At 39.3% G+C, this 21,741-nt stretch overlaps 1 protein-coding gene and 1 long non-coding RNA gene across 3 annotated transcripts in view; both read left to right on the top strand.

The window, feature by feature from the left end:
• Window positions 1-3,161, top strand: part of agtrap (angiotensin II receptor-associated protein) — a 35,649-nt gene extending 32,488 nt beyond the window's left edge. For both annotated transcript variants that reach the window (XR_004559447.1, XM_034165882.1), the window contains one exon: window positions 2,752-3,161. Coding sequence is in view for 1 of the 2 variants with exons in the window: in XM_034165882.1 (XP_034021773.1) it covers window positions 2,752-2,837 (86 nt within the window). In the remaining variant the exon portion in view is untranslated. The remainder of the gene's footprint in view (window positions 1-2,751) is intronic.
• A 1,848-nt stretch (window positions 3,162-5,009) lies between these two features.
• On the top strand, window positions 5,010-8,373 carry LOC117506378. The gene is made up of 2 exons (XR_004559446.1): window positions 5,010-6,533; window positions 7,624-8,373. It is a non-coding gene; the product is annotated as an uncharacterized LOC117506378 (long non-coding RNA).
• The last annotated feature ends 13,368 nt before the right edge of the window (window positions 8,374-21,741 follow it).

The raw sequence follows: 21,741 nt of genomic DNA, 5'->3' as shown, positions 1-21,741 counted from the left end.
ACCCATCTCTTGATGGAGCCGCACCTTAAACAGAGGTCAGAATCAGGCATCAGAAAGACAACAAATACAGTATAATTTGTCAGCATTAAGCAACAACAAAAACAAAAGAAATAATAAGGTGATCGCCGGCCACTAGCCCAAAGCTTCACTAAAAGACCCAGACTTTAGATAAAGTTGAGGCTGCGACTTGATCTCTTTACTAATAAAATGAAATTCAAATGGTAAAAAGCATAGCAACAGCTATGCCAGTATGCTAGCCATACGAAAGGGAAAATAAGTCTTCACAGAATCTTACTGTTTTATTGATGCAGGGAGATCATTCCACAGAACAGGGGCATGATAGGAGAAAGCTCTGTGATCCGCAGACTTTTTATTCACCCTAGGGAGACAAAGTAGACCTGCACCCTGAGAAAGCAGAGCTTGGGCCGGTACGTAAGGTTTAATTAGGTCAGCTAAGTAGGGAGGTGCCAGTCTGTGAACAGTTTTATTGGCCAGTAGCAGAACCTTAAAATCTGATCTCACTGGTACAGGAAGCCAGTGAAGGGATGCCAAAATGGGTGTAATGTGGTTGAACTTTCTGCTTCGTGTCAAAACTCTGGCTGCAGCATTTTGAACCAATCGGAGGCCCCTAATGCTGGACTGCAGTAAATCAGAAAACAGAACATTGCAGTAGCCGAATCTAGAAGAAACAAATGCATGAATCAGGATCTCAGCATCAGCCATAGACAGGATGGGATGAATCTTCGCTATATTTCGCAGATGGAAGAAAGCAGTCCTAATAATATTTCTAATGTGTCCATTTATAGATGATGGAGGCCACTGTGCTCATTGGGACCTTCAAAGCAGCAGAAATGTTTCTGTACCCTTCCCCAGATTTGTGCCTTGAGACAATCCTGTCTCGGAGGTCTACAGACATTTCCTTTGACTTCATGCTTGGTTTGTGCTCTGACATGCACTGTCAACTGTGGGACCTTATATGTAGACAGGTGTGTGTCTTTCCAAATCATGTCCAATCAACTGAATTCTTACCACGTGGACTCCAATTAAGCTGTAGAAACAGCTCAAGGATAGTCAGTGGAAACAGGATGCACCTGAGTTCAATTTTGAGCTTCAAGGCAAAGGCTGTGACTACATGTGATTTATTAGTTTTTTTTTATTATTTTATTTTTAATATATTTGCAAAGATCTCAAAAAACGTTTTTCAGATTGTCATTATGGAGTATTGTGTGTCGAATTTCAAGGAAAAAATGAATTTCACCCATTTTTGAATAAGGCGTTTGAGTCATTCTCACTTTTTCCACATACAAAATGTGGACAAAGTGAAGCGCTGTAAATACTTTCCAGATGCACTGTACTTCATTCATTTTCCACACCTGCTACCTCCAATCAAGGATCAAGGGGCCAGTGGAGCCAGTGGAGGCTTGAGTCCAGAAGATCATGGGTTCAAATCCCCGCCTGACTGGAAAATCACTAAGGGCCCTTGGGCAAGGCCTTTAATCCCCTATTGCTCCCGGTGTGTAGTGAGCGCCTTGTATGGCAGCACCCTGACATCGGGGTGAATGTGAGGCATAATTGTAAAGTGCTTTGAGCGTCTGATGCAGATGGAGAAGCGCTATATAAATGCAGTCCATTTACCATTTCATAGGGTGTGAGGCAATAAACAACAACAACAATAATAATAAACTCATTTGCATAAAATGAACCATTTTCCTGTTTATTAGCATGGAGCCAGAAATTTGACTTTCTCCTTCCTGACCTTAATTGTTGACTAATCATAACCTAAATTAAATAATCTCTTCCCATCTTCAGGCCCAGTATACCTGCCAAATTTGATCAAAATCGTGTTAGGTGGTCTTAAGCTATCCTGCAAAAGGGCAGCATGGTGGCCAAGAGGTCAGTTCACCTACGTCCAAAAAAGAAGGTTCCCAGGTCTAGACCATAAATAACTGGACAAACTAAAAATATGTAATATTGCCAAATCCCAATGCAGATCTGTGCTGGATCTGCTTCAGTGACTTTAAGGAACTGGAAGCAACCAAAAGACAAATAACAACATTAAGAAATACAGTATGGCATATTAAGAACAACAGTGTGGTACTGTATGGTAAATCTCTCTGACGTAGGGAGTTCTCAAAAACTGAGTGACTGTGCAAGGAAGAGACTAGTCAAGGTAACCACCGAAACACCCATGACAGCTGTTAATTAAGGAAATAAGTTTTCTGTGTCTGTGAGTGGAGAAAAAGTGCATCACGCCACTTATTTCGATCACCACATTATCCAGCCACATCCACACAAGCCTATATCTCTTTTCGATTTGTCATGTGTGTTTTGGTGGCTTTCCTCACTCGTCTTCTTTTTACTACTGTATGTGGAAAAATGGTTGTTATTCCTAAATGGTTAAAGTGACTTTTTTGTTAAATTCCTTGAATTAAAAGCTAAAAGTCAACACTACAAGCACATCTTGTTTGCTTTATTTTGGCTCCAATGTGGTGTTGTACACCCACAAAAATGATTTCACTGTACAAATAATTACTGGACCAAACAGTAGAGACAGCGTGATCATCAGAGTATACCCCTCCAGTGGCATAGCTGATTAGATAAATGTACTAATAATACATTTAAGGAAGGAGTTTTTAGTACAGTAATAGTCTGTGCTTGAAATCAGAGGCTTGATTAGCCGGTGATTATGAATAAAACATTTGCGCTGTAGGGGGTAAATATGTGTTGAAGACTTTAGTTTTGTCTCTGCAGGCTTCCCGACTGTAACACGAAACAGAAGTGCCTACGAGTCGATTGACCACCAGAATCAGCCTTCCAACTCTGCAAACCAGACCTAAGACAGCAAAGCAGAAGTCCGCAGATACGAGGAAACCAACACGGTGAACATTACAGCTTTCTTCTTGCTTCGCCTTGCCCCCTAGCAGGAGTGCTTGAGGGCAAATTTAGAACGAGTCCCACACTGGACCTGGGGGTTACACACCTGCTCTGCGGCAGGTTCCAGCACTATAAAACCTGTGTACTTGGGCTTTAGACAAAAAACAAAAAAAAATGTGGCAAATTTCAAATTGTTTCAGTTTATTCTTTAAAGATGCTTTGCTGAGCTGTTAACTGCTAAATAAATACACAGGAATCGTTTTGAGTCTGTAGCCCCCCCAAAAAAAAATTTGTTTTCCTAGTAAATGTGGCACTTAAAGTTTCTTTTCTTGTTTGCTAGATGACTGTATTTTCCTGTTATGACTTGTTTTTCCGTTGGAGTTTTTGCTTTCTGGTACACTGTAAAACCCGATAAGTTGAATTAACTAAAAGAAAAAAATGTTGAAACTTATTCCATTAAAAAAAATAATAATAATAAATATAATGCAAAGCTAAAATACCCTCGGCTGTATGAGCCTTGTGTTCTTTATAATTTGAAGTTGTTTAATTAATAAATAAGATTGTGTTGTCTTACATACAATTTGTACATGTTCAATAAAGCCCCTCTATCAGTCAGTCAATCAAAAACAATATTTACGTTTTTATATCATTTGCAGGAGGCTTTGCATGTGCGTGTACATGAGGTTTTGACAAAAACGGAAGTTGTGCAAATCAAGGAATATTTGTAGCTCACTCTGTGCATTTGCTGGTATTAATGAGACAAATTTAATGCCATCTGGTTAAGTGTGATGTAACGCATCATGTGATTTTCAACTTCCGGCTCCAAACAAAAAAGGCGCGCTGTTATTAACATTGAGAACTGCACTGAGACGATCTGATCAGGCTGCACTTAAACCGCTGCACATGGACAACAGCATTAACATCACAACATAAAACTCTTTGTATATTGTGCCTAAAACTCTCCTGGATATATTAACTGGGTTTTTAGACGTTGTTACTGCGTTTGTTTTATGTAAAAATGTCAGACACTCAGGTTGTTTCTCCATTATTTTCAATGGGAGTTGCTGCAAGCTGCGATCGCTTCCTGTTCATGTCATTCGGGGAGAAAGTGAAGTTTGCACTTTAACGTCCTGTTTATTGTAATAAATAATTTTTTATTAACAAACAGACATGTATATTTTACCTGTGCATAATAAAATATGTAAAGTAAAAGAAAAAAAAAGTTTTATTAAGTGTTCTGACCATAGAACCAGCCGAATGCGGTTAACGGAGGTGGAGGCGGAGAAGGGAGGGACAGAGGTTTGCGCACAATGTAAACACAAACTAAACTTAAACTGTAAATCCTTAAAAGGATCAAACAGACGTAACTTTATTTGTAAACTTGCAGGTCTTTGGACCCGGAAACAGATTTATCACGTGATGCGTTACGGCAGTGCTTAACAACCGGATAGGAAGTTAGCTACTACCCTGTGATGTCACCATAGTAACATCCACGAAATAAGTTCAGAGGTGTTATTAGGTTCCAAAAACGGTGTTTTCGGTTTTAGAAGTGTTTATTTCTCACTAGCTTTCACATAATATATGACAAAGAGGATCTGTTTACACACAAGCAACACATTTTTGCAGCTAGCTACCAGCCTGTGACATCACCATGCTAACATCCGCAAAATAAGTTCAGAGGTGTTGTTATGTTCCAAAAATGCTGTTTTCGGTTTTAGAAGTGTTTATTTCTCACTAGCTTTCACATAATATATGACAAAGAGGATCTATTTACACAAGCAAAACAGTTTTGCAGCTAGCTACCAGCCTGTGACATCACCATGCTAACATCCACGAAATAAGTTCAGAGGTGTTATTAGGTTCCAAAAATGATGTTTTCAGTTTTAGAAGTGTTTATTTCTCACTATCTTTTACGGAATATATGTAAAAGAGGATATATTTACATACAAAGAAACTGAGTTTTGCAGCTAGCTACCAGCCTGTGACATCACCATGCTAATGTCTACAAAATAAGTTCAGAGGTGTTGTTAGGTTCCAAAAATGGCATTTTCAATTTTAGATGTTTATTTCTCACTAGCTTTTACATAATATATGAGAAACACTGTCACGCCTGCCACTCAAAAACAAAACAGAACAGGTTCACACAGAATGTGAGTTTTTAACCTCTCAAGATACCTCTTAAAATATGTCAAGGTTAGCCATCTTCAAACTTGTCCAATGTCTGTGTCCCAAGAATGGCAGTGGCAGTAATAGAACTGGATTTGTGCTGTACACAGACGGACGGACGAACAGACAGACGGATGGACGCCAGGTTTTTACAATACCCGATGGCCATATGTTTGGCCTCGGGTAATAATTATGTGGCACCAAGTAATTTTTTGCCCCCTTCTGCCCAATTGATGTCACACCTACCTCATTATTCAAAATGGTGATCCACACAATTGGCCCATGTGTACTATCAATAACACTGGTCAACAAAACATTAATTTTTTTCTTGCATGGACTTTGAGAACTGATTTAGGGTAATTTTGGGGTGCTGAATCCAAATCTGACCTCATATTTAATCTATTATATCACTTTTTTTACAATCTGCATATTTCGTATTGATAGATTCCGCAAAAGTTGCAAATTCGCTCACGAGTTTGACGCCACTAATCATGCACAAAAGCAGCTACTAAAGCATAGTTTTTAAATCAGGTTTGCATATATATATATATATATAGAATGTACTTCACTTCATGTGTGATCTGTGGACACTGTTGAAACGTTTAAAGAGAAGCTCAAGACCCACTTGTACGGGCTTTTCTTTTAATTTGTTTAATGTTACTGCTGTAATTTCTGTATTTCTATTTTTATTTTATTGTTGTTGTAAAGTACTTTGTGATTTTATCTTCAAACGTACTATATAAAATAAACTTTATTTACTTCCTTTTTAAAGCTACTACATAAAGAATGTTTCTTTCTTTAACTTAAAAAAAAATTTGTTACCACTTAAAAAACTTAATAGCATCTGTTTGTTTTGCACCCGTTTGTTTGTTTGTTTGTTTTGTTTTGTTTACAGTTAAACTTATCAGGTTTCACAGTGTACCATAATGTTTGAACACTGAGTCAGTGTTCTGAACTGGGATGAATGACTTATAGGCGCTACCTTCTGTAATGTGTACATTATTTAATGCACACTGAAGGATGGTGAAATTTCCACAATATGTGATATCGTCTGATGCAGTGTGGGCTGTCGGCTCCAGTGGCCCATGTGCATATTTTCTCATAAAACCCATCATGTATGTTTAAACTTAACCAAATTTTAATGGAATGCCAGAAACACTCTACAATTAAAGTAGGCATACATTGAAAAAAATAATTTTAATGTGAATAAACATGAACACATGAATAAATTATTTGTAGGTACAGGGCAACTCCAGGATTTTTTTTCAATCTGGGTCTTATTTTTGGAGGTTTTAGGGTTCAATTATTTGCTCTTGACGAAAATGATTTTGATCAGTCAAGTACTGAGTTACAACGCCGACTCCATCACAATTCAAACAGCTATACAAGCTGTAACCCTCAAAATAAACTGCTTCTTGTCACCACAGAATAGATGAAAATATCATTAGAAGTGTTGAGTATCATGGATAAGATTCCTAAAGATGTACATGTGTGTATACGAGGTGTATTAGATAAGAAACCGACCCTTTTATTTTTTTTTAACTATATGGATTTGAATGACGTGCGATTACACCAATCATGCTTGAACCCTCGTGCGCATGCGTGAGTTTTTTCACGTGTGTCGGTGACGTCATTTCCCTGTGGGCAGGCCTTGAGTGAGATGTGGTCCCGCCCTCTCGGCTGAATTCCTTTGTTTCACACGCTGCTCGAGACGGCGCGCGTTGCTTTATCAAAATTTTTTCTGGACCTGTGAGGAATATCCGAGTGGACACTATTTGAGAAATTTAGCTGGTTTTTGATGAAAAGTTTAACGGCTGATGAGAGATTATGGGGTGTTTCTGTCGCTGTAAGGACTTCCCACGGAGCGGGACATTGCGCAGCACTTCCAGGCGCCGTCGTCGGCCTGTTTTGACCTGAAAACATCCTAATTTAAGGCTTAATTTACCCAGGACATTGTGAGAGAACAGAGAAGATTCAGAAGAGGCCGGTATGAGGACTTTATGCGGACATTCCACTGTTTAAGGACATTTTGTAATGAAAGATGTGCGCGCAAATTCGCCGAGTCGTTTCTGTGATGACTCGGCGAATCTGTGTGCGCCGCAACAGGAAAAACACCTCTGTGTTGAAAACCATTTGTAAAATTCAGGCGGCTTTTGATGGCTTTCAACAAGTGAGTAACTGAGAAATTGTTTAACAGCTTGGGCATGTTCCAACTTGTCCGTTAAGGTTTCCAACTGAGGTGTTTTTCCTGTCGCGACCCCCCGCGGTCATCAGCCGTTAAAACTTTTACCGAAAACCAGCTGAATTTATCGAATGGTGTCCACTCAGTTGTGCCTTACAGTTTTGAAAAAAATTTTATCAAACAAAACAGCAGTCTCTGAGCCATTCCTAAACAATGAAAAATCGACGAGAGGGTGGGCGACTCCTCACTCAAAGACTGCCCACAGGCGAATGACGTAACCGACAGGCGTGAAAAAACTCTTGCATGCCCACGAGGGTTCAAGCATGTCTGATGTAATCACACGTGATTCAAATCCATATGGTTTTTGAAAAAAATAATAAGGTCGGATACTTTTCTAACAGACCTTGTATTTAAGACATTTTTAAACGACTGATTATACACTTGGTGTCCTACATTAGCCTGTTGCTTTGGCAACACGGTTTGACACTAAGTTACAAGTCATCTATTGACTTCTGCTTGTGTGTTTGGGCCGTACCATTCCATTGTCGAGTTATTTAGCCCATGCCCGTGTGAGTTTTCTAACTCAGTACTGGACCATGACAGTGAAAACCAAAACTGCAGTTTCTAGATATACACAGCTTTATTTCAGGCAATGTGATTATGAGCAACAATTTGATGATGGACAAGATGAAGGGCAGCCAATTTTTTAAATAAACTTTCTATGCAGTTCAATTTTTTTTTAAAGAGCCAAATTTACAATTTGTACAGTGATTGAGGAATGAGCTATTTACTGTGAAGATAAAGTATTTCTACATGTCAAATCTTTTCCTGTCAGCTTTACAGTGTCATAAATGTGACTATAATATTTATTATTATGTTGAGTTGTTAAAATAGGTCCAATGAAACAAGCGTATATGTGTGCCTTGGCAAATGTTAAATGGGTTTTGTGTGTGTGTGTGTGTGTGTGTGTGTGTGTGTGTGTGTGTGTGTGTGTGTGTGTGTGTGTGTGTGTGTGTGTGTGTGTGTGTGTGTGTGTGTGTGTGTGTGTGTGTGTGTGTGTGTGTGTGTGTGTGTGTTTAACTTGGAAATGTTCCATGTAAAATATTTAAAGCTTTATGCAGTGACATTAAATAAATGCAGATGCAAGGTTTTGTGTGCATGTTGTGTAATGGTGATTGCAGCTGATTGTAAAGAAACATGCATACTGTTATTTCACCACAACAACTGGTTGCTTCACTTCCATCTTTTATACTTCTCTTTTGAAAGTGTTAAATGTTCCTGTTTCTTGACATCTCAGAGACTTGTGTACAAGAGCTGAGCTTTCTGAAAGTTTCTCAAAGGAACATACCAGCACTTTTGGTGTCTGAGCCCACCATCCAAAATCAGCACAAATACATACATATTACTGGTATAAACATTTCAATTTTGAGGGTTTTATGGTTCTTGAGTTTTAGGACGCAGAAGGTTTTGCAGCACAGATAGAATGACAGCAATTGCTCTTGAGAAGCACAACTTACACTTGTGAATAAACTTTCACTTTTATAGTTTAGAAAGTAGTAATGTGAGTAGAGTGTAGTTAATTTTTGGTTTCAAGTACAACCCCAATTCCAATGAAGTTGGGACGTGGTGTAAAATGTAAATAAAAACAGAATACAATTTGCAAATTTTCATCAACCTATATTCAATTGAATACACCACAAAGACAAGATATTTAATGTTCAAACTGATAAACTTTATTGTTTTTGTGCAAATATTTGCTCATTTTAAGATGGATGCCTGCAACATGTTTCAAAAAAGCTGGGACAGTGGTATGTTTATCACTGTGTTACATCACCTTTCCTTCTAACAACACTCAATAAGTGTTTGGGAACTGAGGACACTAATTGTTGAAGCTTTGTAGGTGGAATTCTTTCCCATTCTTGCTTGATGTACAACTTTAGTTGTTCAACAGTCCGGGGGATCCGTTGTCGTATTTTGCGCTTCATAATGCGCCACACATTTTCAATGGGTGACAGGTCTGGACTGCAGGCAGGCCAGTCTAGTACCCGCACTCTTTTACTATGTAGCCACGCTGTTGTAACACGTGCAGAATGTGGCTTGGCATTGTCTTGCTGAAATAAGCAGGGATGTCCCTGAAAAAGATGTTGCTTGGATGGCAGCATGTGTTGCTCCAAAACCTGGATGTACCTTTCAGCATTGATGGTGCCATGAGATATGTAAGTTGCCCATGCCGTGGGCACTCGCACACCCCCATACCATCACAGATGTTGGCTTTTGAACTTTGCGCTGGTAACAATCTGGATGGTCTTCTTCCTCAGGACACAACGTCCATGATTTCCAAAAACAATTTGAAATGTGGACTCATCAGACCACAGCACACTTTTCCGCTTTGCTTCTGTCCATTTCAAATGAGCTCGGGCCCAGAGAAGGTGGCGGCGTTTCTGGATGTTGTTGATGTATGGCTTTCGCTTTGCATGGTAGAGTTTTAACTTGCACTTATAGATGTAGTGATGAACTGTGTTAACTGACAATGGTTTTCTGAAGTTTTCCTGAGCCCACGCGGTAAGATCCTTTACACAATGATGTCGGTTTTTAATGCAGTGCCGCCTGAGGAATCGAAGGTCACAGGCATTCAATGTTGGTTTTCTGCCTTGCTGCTTACTGTCAGGAATTGAGTTTTGTCTGCTTTTATTTCTTGGCTTTGTGTTTTTTCAGTTGTTTTCTGTTTTGTTTGTTCTCTTGTTGGAGTTTTTCCTCTTTGGGTCTGTCTGTCACTTCTTCTCTTGTCTGTCTCTGCTGGCTCTTGGTGGTGGGTGTTTCCCTCTCTCTGGCCACACCATCATTCTGGTGTATTCCATGCACACCTGCTCTCAATCTGCACCTCATCACCTGGGTGTATTTAAGCTCCTCATTTTGCTTTACTCCCTCGCTAGATTGATGCGCCAAGTGCCTTCTCTCCAGCTCTGTATCTTGTTTTCTTGTTTGGCCTGCTTCATGTGTTTTTTGACCACCTGCTTGTTTCCTCGACCACGCCTTTGCCTGATGTTCCTAGTTTTGTTATTCCTGTTGGACTGCCTTTCTGTGTACCGGACCCCGTTTACTGTTTCAGTAAACTGTTTTTACATATACAGCCTGTTGTCAGAGTCCTGCATTTGTGTCCAGCCTGAACTATCTTCCAGACCTGATACTTACGTGTAGAAAGTTCTCCAGATTCTCTGAATCTTCTGATTATATTATGGACTGTAGTTGATGGAATCCCTAAATGCCTTGCGATTGAAAGTTGAGAAACATTGTTCTTAAACTGTTGACTGTTGACGCAGTTGTTCACAAAGTGGTGATCCTTGCCCCATCTTTGCTTGTGAATGGCTGAGCCTTTTGAAGATGCTCCTTTTATACCCAATCATGACACTCACCTATTTCCAATTAGGTGTTCTTTGAGCATTCATCAATTTTCCCAGTCTTTTGTTGCCCCGTCCCAACTTTTTTGAAATGTGTTGTAGGCATCCTTTTCAAAATGAGCAAATATTTGCACAAAAGCAACAACATTTATCAGTTTAACATTAAATATCTTGTCTTTGTGGTGTATTCAATTGAATATAAGTTGAAGAGGATTTGCAAATCATTGGATTCTGTTTTTATTTACATTTCACACAACATCCCATCTTCATTGGAACTGGGGTTGTAGGAAGTGTACAGAAGCCCCACAGTGCTCACATTGTCCACGAGATAGTGACAAAAGCTGTTCATATGTGCAGCAAGGTCTTGACTGTTTAGCAATAAATCAATAATGTCCTTTATTTAACCAGATTTAAAAAAAAAACTCATTGAGATTTTCTTTTTCAAGCGTGTCTTGGCCAAGAGGGCAGCACAAAAATTACAGCAAACACACAAAACACAAATAAAATACAGTCACAATTTCACACATTGCAACAAGAGTGGAATTTCATGATTGCCCAGTGCAGTCACAAGATCCAACAGAGCTTATTTCTCTGTCTCTTATAATTGCCTTAAATTTCCCCAGAGATATAAGGTGTGTCCATTTCAAGTCCTTCTGCACATCATTCCAGGTCGACGGGGCAGAAAATTTAACAGCCTTTTTGCCCAGTTCGGTTCTGACTCTGAGGACCTGCAACTGTATGATGTCCTGAGAGCGCAGGCCATCATACAGTTGCAGATGGATTATTCATTTGAGAAGTTAAACTTTGGCAAAAATAAGAGGGGCTGACAGCCAAAAATCAATTTACAGTTGTGTCCCTTGCCCTTAATGCCAATTTACTTGATTATGTACCAGAATAAACCTACAGTACGGAAAGGTTGCTGGATTGATTCCTGCATGCCATTCTGTACTTACAAGGGGAATTCACACGTTTTTAGGGTATAGCTTTTCACTCAGGACAAAAACAGGTGCCATATTGATACAGAACACAAACATAATGTTATTGTACGGGGCAATCTAAACTACTTCTTGTCGCCACTAAGTCAGATGTCATTCGACGTATCTGGTAGCATGGGGACGATCACTACAAAGGTCAAAATGGGCATGTTTATCAAACTAAAGTTTTTAAGATGATTGATAGATTTGGATGCTTACCTTAGCCCCCAGTCCCGTTCATCGTTGCACTAGTCATTACAAGTCAGCTGTTGATGATCAGCACTCATTGGTCTCAAGAACATGTGAGTCTTGTACTGAATCCCGAACTGGACTGGAAGCCAGTGTAGTGAGGCTAAGGGACAGGAGTTGTTCCAGTCAGCAGGCTGGCTGCATGTTGGACAAGCTGAAGATGGATGGCAGTTGAATGGTTTGTTCCAGTTTAAGTATAAGGGATCTGTCTCTATGTGGGCCTGCCATAGACTGGCATCCTGTCGAGGGTGTACCTCGCCTCATGCCCTATGACTGCTGGGATAAGCTCCAACCCCACCCATCCCATGTGACCCTTAACACTGGAATAAGCGGGTATAGAAAATGGATGGATGGAAGTATAAGGGACATGAATAAGTGGATAACTTTTTTAACATTGGGTAATATGAGAAGATGTTTAACCTCTTAACGCCTATTGTTGCATATATGCTACAATATTTGACTCAAATATGCAACATACCAAATTGACCAGTATGCCTGTTGTCGCAAATTTGCAACATACCATTATTATTATTATAACATTATAACATAAATTATTACCAAAATACCAAAATTACTATTTATTTTTGTGCAAAAGTGTAATTAATAATCTCAACATTATTTACCATCTACTTAAAGGCAAAAACACACAAAACATTGTTTTATATACAGCTATATAAATTCAGGTGTTAAGGGGTTAATTTTCAATAGTCCTAAGATGGAAAAAATAGATTTAACAACTGTATTTATCTTTTAAAAAAGAAAACGCTAAATGTCCATGTAAAAGGCTTAACAAGAGTAGATAGATAACTTCCAAATAACCCAAATTATTTACTTATTTATTCATTTATTTATTTAACTGAAGGGTGTTCAGTCATTCTTCAGAATTTAACATTAACATACCAATGTTTGCCAAATTGGATCATATCGACTGAAAAAAATGGCCCAGAATAAACCCTTGAGGGAAGCCAAAGGATGAGCGAAAGTACTGACTTTAGAAATGTTTTCATACCATTTTCTGTCCACACCGTGACTTCTTTTGGCTCTTTAAGCTGTTATGTTGCTTCAAAAACACTGTCTTCTTACCAGCGTGAACGGCGTTGGCAGCCAGTTTGAATGCACTGACGTGGGAACCGGAGAAACTCAAAACTGGCTTATTAATTTTTCCAAACTACTTTGTTGATCGAAGCTATAGAGTTACGGCGGTAATGCTGTGTGTATCCCTACGCTGGCCTTTCGTTGGTGTCCAGCGTGAAGACGGCAAAACAAATGCGGTAACCAGGTAATGCCGTTTCTACATGTATCTGGGGAAAAAGCTCTCCCATCATGCACCTTGGTCAGCCATATTGAACTTCCTGTTTGCAGTCAGGAAAACTGAAATGGATGGGCTACGAGAACACACTCTAACTTGTCTGTCATCTTCGCTTCGCTCGGCAGCAGAGCTGCTCGGTACAGTCCCCCTTGAGTCACTGACTGGTTTTATTTTTGTACAACTTTATTCTTCTGTTATTCCTTTTGTGCTACGTGCCAGACCAAAATGGGAGAGTGTGGCTGTGAATGAAGAGGAGGAGTAATGGAAAGGAGGAGGAACAGGGGATTATGACCCGCAGGCCAACAAGCTGTTGATTAATATGTTGCCGCGGTGCTTCCTCTCCTGAGCCTTGCATGCGTCCTTGGGCTCACACCTGTGAATCCTACAAGTCAAGGACACGCTCATCCGCTGCATTTGTTATTCGATGCAATAAAAGGAAGTCAACTTGTCAGAGCTGTTATTGAAATCTTATTATTGAAATTGAAGCTGTTGAAATCAGCCATTTGTAGTCCTTCATAACTGTGGTATAGAATATCCAGCACCTCTCATGGGACCTGGCTGAAGCACGTAAGGAAAAATAACATCCAGACTTTCACAGGCTGCAGGTTTGACGGCAGAGAAGTCAAACTTCATAATAACGTGAATCCAGACCAAAGCAATACTCAATAACTGAGTCATATTTTTCCTACAACAGATTACATTTTCACAAACATTTGAAAAAGTGAAAAACAACTTAACTGATTTTCATTAAACATAGTGGAGAGGCACAACGTGGGTGAAGAAAGAAACAGATATATTTTGGAGTGGATGTAGTGGATTTTTACCTCCAGCAAGAAATTTGGAGGAGGTTATGTTTTCACCCCTGTTTGTTTCTTTGCCTGTTTGTGAACAGCCTGGAGTGCACAATTTTTCATATATCATTAGGAAATTTTTACAGAAGATTCATATCCAAATAGTCAAGAACAAATTCAGTTTTCAAGATGATAGGTCAGAGGTCAAAGTCAGGGAAAATATTGGAAAATTGGAAAAGTCCCTATCTTTAACATTGAACAAATTTTCAAAAATTACTCTGTCAGGAAAGATCACATTTCTTTCATATTTCAGAGCCTGATGTAGGACAGTATCCTTTATCAACTGACAAGGTTTGATCCGGATCTGATCCACATTACAGATTTTATGGCCATTTAAATTTAACATTGAAAACTCCATTTAATGTATATTTTACATTATATCTTAATCTAAAGTGCACCAATCACTCTCATATTTGAAAGTATGGTGCAGACTGGCACTCACCATCACCTGACAAAGTCTGATCAGAATCTGATCCGGATTGCTGATTGAGCGGATATTGAAAAGCCCTTTTGATCTATATTTTGTATTATATTTTAGCTAATGAAAAGCCACTTCTAACAGGACTTTGACCTTGAAAAAATTTTTTCCAAGGTCAGTGTGTGGAATTGGAAATGAGTGTTGGCAGAGGTTTGAGCTCTATGAGCACGACGCGCTTGTTAATTAATGAAAATGTTAAAATCAATGTCAATGTTATCTTTATTTATTCTCTTTTCGTATGTAATAATAAATGCTGCTACTGACTGTTTGTTACCAACGAAGTTTTGTTGTTATTGCAATGACAATAAACTCAATAAAATGCCATAAACAATGTGGCAGAAGTAAAAAAAGATTTCCGATGTCATAAAGCAATGTGCAACTAAATGAAGAAACTGAATATAACATTATTCCAGATCAACTCCCACCGACTTGGTAGTCCTGAGTGAATTGCCGGCAACTGTAGGGATAGAGTATAACGAGATCACCTTAAACTCAGACAAATTATACATCCCATAGCACCAGTGACGTGACAGCAATGGCAGATGTGGCGGCATTAGCCTTTTTCAAGTCACAGTTTAACGTTTATGGTGACCTTATAGCTGCCAGAAGGAGATCAATTATTTGCATCCCCTTTGAGAGGAATAGGAGACAGAAAATGTGAAGTTCTCAAAATAGCAAGACGTCACATGTCATGAGCACCAGTGAAGCCTTCAGCCAATTAGTCCAAACAACAGCGTGGCTTCGTAGTAAAAGAGTGCGGGTACTAGACTGGCCTGCCTGCAGTCCAGACCTGTCATCCATTGAAAATGTGGCGCATTATGAGGCGCAAAATACAGCAATGGAGACCCCAGACTGTTGAACAACTGAAGTCATACATCAAGCAAGAATGGGAAAGAATTCCACCTACAAAGCTTCAACAATTAGTGTCCTCAGTTCCCAAACACTTATTGAGTGTTGTTAGAAGGAAAGGTGATGTAACACAGTGGTAAACATACAACTGTCCAAGGTTTTTTGAAACGTGTTGCAGGCATCCATTTCAAAATGAGCAAATATTTGCACAAAAACAATAACGTTTATCAGTTTTAACCTTAAATATCTTGTCTTTGTGGTGTGAATATAGGTTGAAGAGGATTTGCAAATCATTGTATTCTGTTTTTATTTACATTTTACACAAAGTCCCAACTTAATTGGAATTGGGATTGTAGACCATCTGATTGCAGGTTTTAATATCATATGACACGGTGATGTTCTGCAGTGCCGGAGAAGAAGCAAATCCTATATATAGGCTCTGATTCCCATTGGTATCCAGTGCTTATCACCAGGTTCCATAGCATGAAGCAAATGAAGGCCTATGATGAAAGTCAGTCCAACTCGGGTTACGTCTCCAGCCACGGTACGGTGGCCAAGTGGTGAGCACTGATGCCTCACAGCAAGAAGGTCATGGGATGTCAGCGTTATATTATATATTATATTATAAATGATATTAGACATGCCAATTCATGCAGATTGATGTGTATTATTGACCTGTCTTTCAGTTACTTTATATATATATATATATATATATATATATATATATATATATATATATATATATATATATATTCTACTCAAACAGCCATGATAATTTTATTTGATCCATTTATTTATTGAAAATTATTCTTGATAATCTGTTCAAAGTTAAAAGAAAGTAATCTGGATCTCGTCTCGCGTTTTTTCCCCCTGCATGTTTTTAGATATGTTTGACTTGTGTAGACTTATAGCACTTGTAACTTTTCATTTTTAAAAAATATCAACTTTTTACATGTTGATAGAAGAAGAACCCCCCCCCCCCCTTCCAAAACAAATTAAATGTCATAAATGTTATTACAATTCAGATTCATTTCTAAATTCCTGTTTTCCTTTTCTGCTGTTATAGCAAAAACCTTTTCCATGCTTTCTTTGTCTATAGCGCAAATGTAGAGCACATAATTTAAAATAAGTTGTCTCCATGCAGGTCGTCCATCTGTTGCTGCTCTGCCAGGTTCCATTATTCCTGACAAAATGATCTTCCAAAAGAGAATTTAAATGAATTGCGATGAGAACAGTAATGATAAGATGGAGCTCACCAACACAACTGAATCACAGAAGAAAAATAATTTGCTTTGAATTTAGGAAACACGGAAAACCTGCAAACTAAAAAAAAAAGACAGCTTTCAATGTCACAATCTATGGAAAAATACAAAGAGATGTCATAATGGTGAGAAATTGGCGAAATGCAAAATAATTGCAGTGCATTCATGTGCTAACATACAAACAGTAACGACATACCAAACCAATTTTGTTGCAGCTGAAAAGTTCTCTTGGCACGACTTGCAGAAGTTAGAAGTAAAAGCCTGCAGTGTTTTGATTTGATACATTTGATGTTAATAAGGTAACGGGCTCAGTGTCGGCACTGGGCCTAACTCTTATCAAGACAAACATAGGGATCACATGAAGGGTTCAAATGCATTATCTCCAAAACCATCAATTTTTAGTTGAGGCCAACATGTTTTCATTTTATTGATGAAAGTCTTTGCATTTCCGAATATGGTTTCCTTTAAATCTTAATTTTCAACTGCATTTTTCTCCATTTAAAAAAAAAAAAACTTACTGGGTTTTGCATCTGAACTCTTTACATGGAATTCATGAACTGTAACAAACACACCGGTGATTATCCACTTGTCCACTTTATTGCATATGATACAGGTTGCTGGCAAAATAGTTGATGTCTGAACCAGGCTGGTACTAACACTGTTTGTTTGTTTGTTTGTTTGTTTGTTTGTTTGTTTGTTTGTTTGTTTGTTTGTTTGTTTGTTTGTTTGTTTGTTTGTTTGTTTGTTTGTTTGGCTGGTGGGTCATTCAATGCAGCATCATCTTGATCTTTGGTTCTTTTCACTGCTACACGCTTTTCATCCTGAGCAGTGAGGAGGATCTCATTTAAATACTGGGTACAAATATATTCAATTAAAATCGCACTAAATGTACATGTATATATGTTCTGTGCTCTGCACAGTGACCACAAGCATCCATGTACATTTAAAGGAAGAACCCTTTAAACAGGTAAACAGGGCCTTTCAAGTACTCCATCAACAATGGGCCCAAAAATATTATGAAATATTCTCCTAATGTACCATGGCGATCAATTTTATGTCAGTGAGTTGACGATAACATGTTGGATGAAACCCAAAGTTGGGGTGTTCTGTGACATCATGAAATGACTTCCCTCCATTTCGCCAGAATTTACAGAAATTGACAGCCTTAATCAACCTCGCTGCAGTCACTGGGCTGGATTTCTCATTATTTATGGATTCATGGTGAAAAAAGCATTTCATTTCTCATTCTCTAGCCAGTGAGCCTCACTCACCACGTTGTTTACACACTGCTAGGATGTGAAAGCCGAGCAGTGATTGGTCCAGAAGGATCACATGGGGTTCCGCTTCTCAGTAAAAAAAAAATTTTTCTTGCATTTATATCTCGCTGTTGTGCAGACTTTTTGAGTTGAAATCTGTGAAATGTACTTTTATATATTTTTATCAAAATTATTGCGTAAAGCTCATTTAGAAGGATTTTACTGGAACGCAATGTAAAGAAGGATTTTTCATCCGTCCGCCTGTAGGGGTTTGTGGTAGGATTAGCCAGGGGCCGGATTAGCATGGGGCTGACCTCTCCTGTATCCAAACATACTGGAACTAAAGCTTTGGGAATTCCACAAATTGAAACTGACTATTGGGCAGAGGTGGAAAACTCTCGCTTCAGAAAGTAAGAGTCTAACCACATATTTGTTCCATCTTCATAATAAACCAGCTGATTTTAATTAATTCAGTTCTTCAGGCAGGTGCATCAGCTAATTATTGAGATCACCTGTTTTCGGCGAACAGGTAGAAGCAACACATGGGAGGGTTTTTACTTTCTGAAGCTGGAGTTTTACACCTCTGCTATTGGGCAGCATGGTGGCTTAGTGGTTAGTACTGTTGCCTCACAGCAAGAAAGTTGTGGGATTGATTCCCACCTGCAGCCTTTCTGTGTGGAGTTTTCATGTTCTCCCCGTGTTTGCATCGGTTCCCTCTAGCTTCCTCCCTCTTCCAAAAACATGCAGGTTAGGTGAACAGAAAACTTTAAATTGTGCATGTTAATGTGTTTGTCTGTCTACAAGTGGCCCTGCGATGGACTGGTGTCTCATCCAGGGTGTACCCTGCTTCACGCCCAATGACCACCAGGATAGATTCCAGCCCCACTGGAGTAAGTGAGTTTACAAAATGAATGAATGAAACTGACTATTGAAATTAAAGTCACAAAGTTAAATTCAGACCACAGACACTCATGGATGTACATGGCTTAGTTACTAAGCTTGAGACTCCAACGAGGGCGGTCGCATATCCTCCACTCTCCCTTATCTCTGTTCTCTGCTTTAACCTTCATGTCCCTACTTCACCAGACTGTGAATTCCTCAAATTATTTTTGATTCTGGATCTATTGGACTACTATTGGATTAACCATGGAATTGATCAGCTAGTCTCTGAACGCTATTGACACCATTTTTTCTACAAGAAGGTCAGGACCGGGGAACCGGGGATGGAACGTATCCTGCGGGCTATGTTCTCGACTCCTGGGGGTCTTGGCATATTGCATGCTTGGCACCTTTCTCCGTTGAGGAAGTCAAGGATTTATTCATTTTTGGTCTTATGGTAGCAGGGCTGGTACTTTTTGGCTTATGTGCTGCCCTGATCTACCGGAAAATTGGCAAGACGGCAGCATCAAGAACCACAGCCCCTCGCTTGTCCATCATGATTAACAAGGTTGGCAAGGTAGTGCATTGTCAGACTGCAATGACTCTTGAACTCAGACGCAAATTGGATGACATCTTGGAGCAGATGCGTGCCTTGCAGTTGAAGTTGAAGATTTCAGAGGCTGTGAATATTCTTAATTCATAACTGGGATTTGTTTGTGCAAGAGGAACTGTTAAAAAGTGTTTTTCACTGCTCAAACCATTGCATTAAAGGCTTATCAAGCTTGAGGGTCAAATTGCCCAACTGTTTTCCTCCAGAGGAATTTTTTTCGGCCTGGGGAACATTGGCTGTTTCTTATCTCAACTCACAAAGACAATAAACTGCTTTTCACAGGACTGAAGCATGCTCCATTCCCTCCCCCCACCCGCCTCCTATCCCCCAGCAACACTCCCCTTTCTGGCGCCTGCTAAACGTCACTCCTTTCCCCTTCGGCAGGGGCGGTGCAGTTTTAGCTGCAGCCCCCATTCTTCCCCCCAAGCTGACAGCGGTGCATCTCAGGGTTGCTGCGTGGCCTTCACCCACTTTGCCTCAATTCAGATAATGGACTTCTTCAAACTTAGTGCACATAAACAATGTCAAATGTGTATGTGTTGTCTTTAATTCTGATGTGTGCCATTATTACGGTAAACAAGTAATAATTGTGGACTAATTGCTGTCTGAGGTAACTGGAGTGTAAACATAATTTCTCCACTGTGAGATCAATAAAGTATATCTCATTTACTTGTGCTCTTCTTTTCCTGGTGTGAAATAGAAATCTTTAACATTTGTTCTGGAAGTAGGTCCATTTATAGACTCATAAGGTTGAAGGTCGTGTTCACTCTACCGAATGCCTCTCTAGTTTTTAATTATTTGTTATTTTACCTTAATGCTCCTTTTCCATGCGTTCTCTTTAACCTCTAATCCTTTTTCCATTCTCTCATCTTCCAATCACTCCATTTTCTGTCTTCTCAGGAAGGACGATGAGCAGATCTTTGAGCGCAGTTCCACATGTAGGCCAAGAAAATGAGTTTCAAAGCAGCTGAGGTCAAATTAACACCCATGGCTATGATTCATCACTTAATTATGGTCAGTGGGTGATAAAGAATATTGATGTGCTTTGACCTTTGTGATGCTAATTGGGTGCACAGGAGAGAGAACCTGAGAGATTTCCTGACGGTTTTCCTGCCCTTCATTGGGAACGCAAAAACCCTCTGTCGATGAAACCAATTTCCAAATGTGAAACTAATTCAGGAATGATATTTTTATACCTCTAGCATTTAGGCTCCCCCCAGGGAGTGCACTACTCCTAACCTTTGACCTTTTCACACTTTGGCAGCATGTGTCTGCCTCTGGTGATAACGGCATCAAAATTGATTCCAATTACTCCCCTGTCCATAGCAACCAGCAGGACTGGGAATCAGCAAATCCCTCACCATTAGACAAGGAAGTGGTTACTTTCATTTGTTGGGTGAAATAAAATAAAAGCTGCACGCAGAAAGAAGACAAATAGAAAAGCTGAAAGGTGTGAGGAAAGCCTGACAGCTGAAAGCAGAAGATTGAAAACTGACCCAGGACTTGCTGCAGAGCACGTCAGTGATTGCTCTGCAGTTCTACCAATTATCTGGAGCTGCATCACGATACAGCAGGTTAATGATGGTAGCCCCCAACATCCTTCTCATCAATTTCTACCCAGAATTCATGAGCACAGATCGACGTATGAGTCTGAAATGTTGAGTAGCATATGGCAGTGGAAAATAAATGACAGAAATGAACCTATGAATAGGGTCATATTGTACACTTTTTTTTAGCAAGCTCACTAGAGCCTGACTGATGTACACCGAGTAAAATAAGTATTGAACATGCCACCATTTTCCTCAGAAAATATTTTTCCAAAGGTGCTACTGACATGAAATTTTTACCAGATGTCGCTAACAACCAACGTAATCCATACATACAAAGAAATGAAACCATAAATGTCCACAAATGAAGTTATGTCTGTCAGTACTTCAAAAGCAATCCTGCCCTTTGTGAGTGCAAATTAATATCAGCTGGCTCAGTCCCAATTGATGGCCTATAAAAAGGTACCTCATTACCAAGATGTCACACAAGAAACATTTCATTATGGATAAAAGTAAAGAGCTCTCTCAAGATATTCACGACCTTTTTGTTGCAAAACACGATGATGTCATTGGTTACAGATGTCAGGGTTTGATTTTCTGGCTAGTTATTTGTTTTTATTTTTTGGTCTGTTATTTTTTTCTTTCAGTGGTTTTCTATATGTTTATTCTCTTGCTGGGTTTTTCTGCTTGGGTCTGTCTGTCTCTATCTCTCTTGTCTGTCTCTTAGTTCTTGGTGGTGGGTGCTTCACTCTCTCTGGCCATTCCCTTTTTCTGGTGCTTTCCATGTACACTTGTTCCTGATTTGCAGCTCATCACCTGGGGTTATATAAGCTCAATGGGTGTTTTAGTCCCTCACC

The sequence above is a fragment of the Thalassophryne amazonica genome, chromosome 3 (assembly GCF_902500255.1).
Source record: "Thalassophryne amazonica chromosome 3, fThaAma1.1, whole genome shotgun sequence".
In the NCBI taxonomy this organism is placed as follows: Eukaryota; Metazoa; Chordata; class Actinopteri; order Batrachoidiformes; family Batrachoididae; genus Thalassophryne; species Thalassophryne amazonica.
The sequence above is the reverse complement of the archived record's forward strand: the minus strand, read 5'-3'. Positions and strand labels throughout refer to the sequence as shown.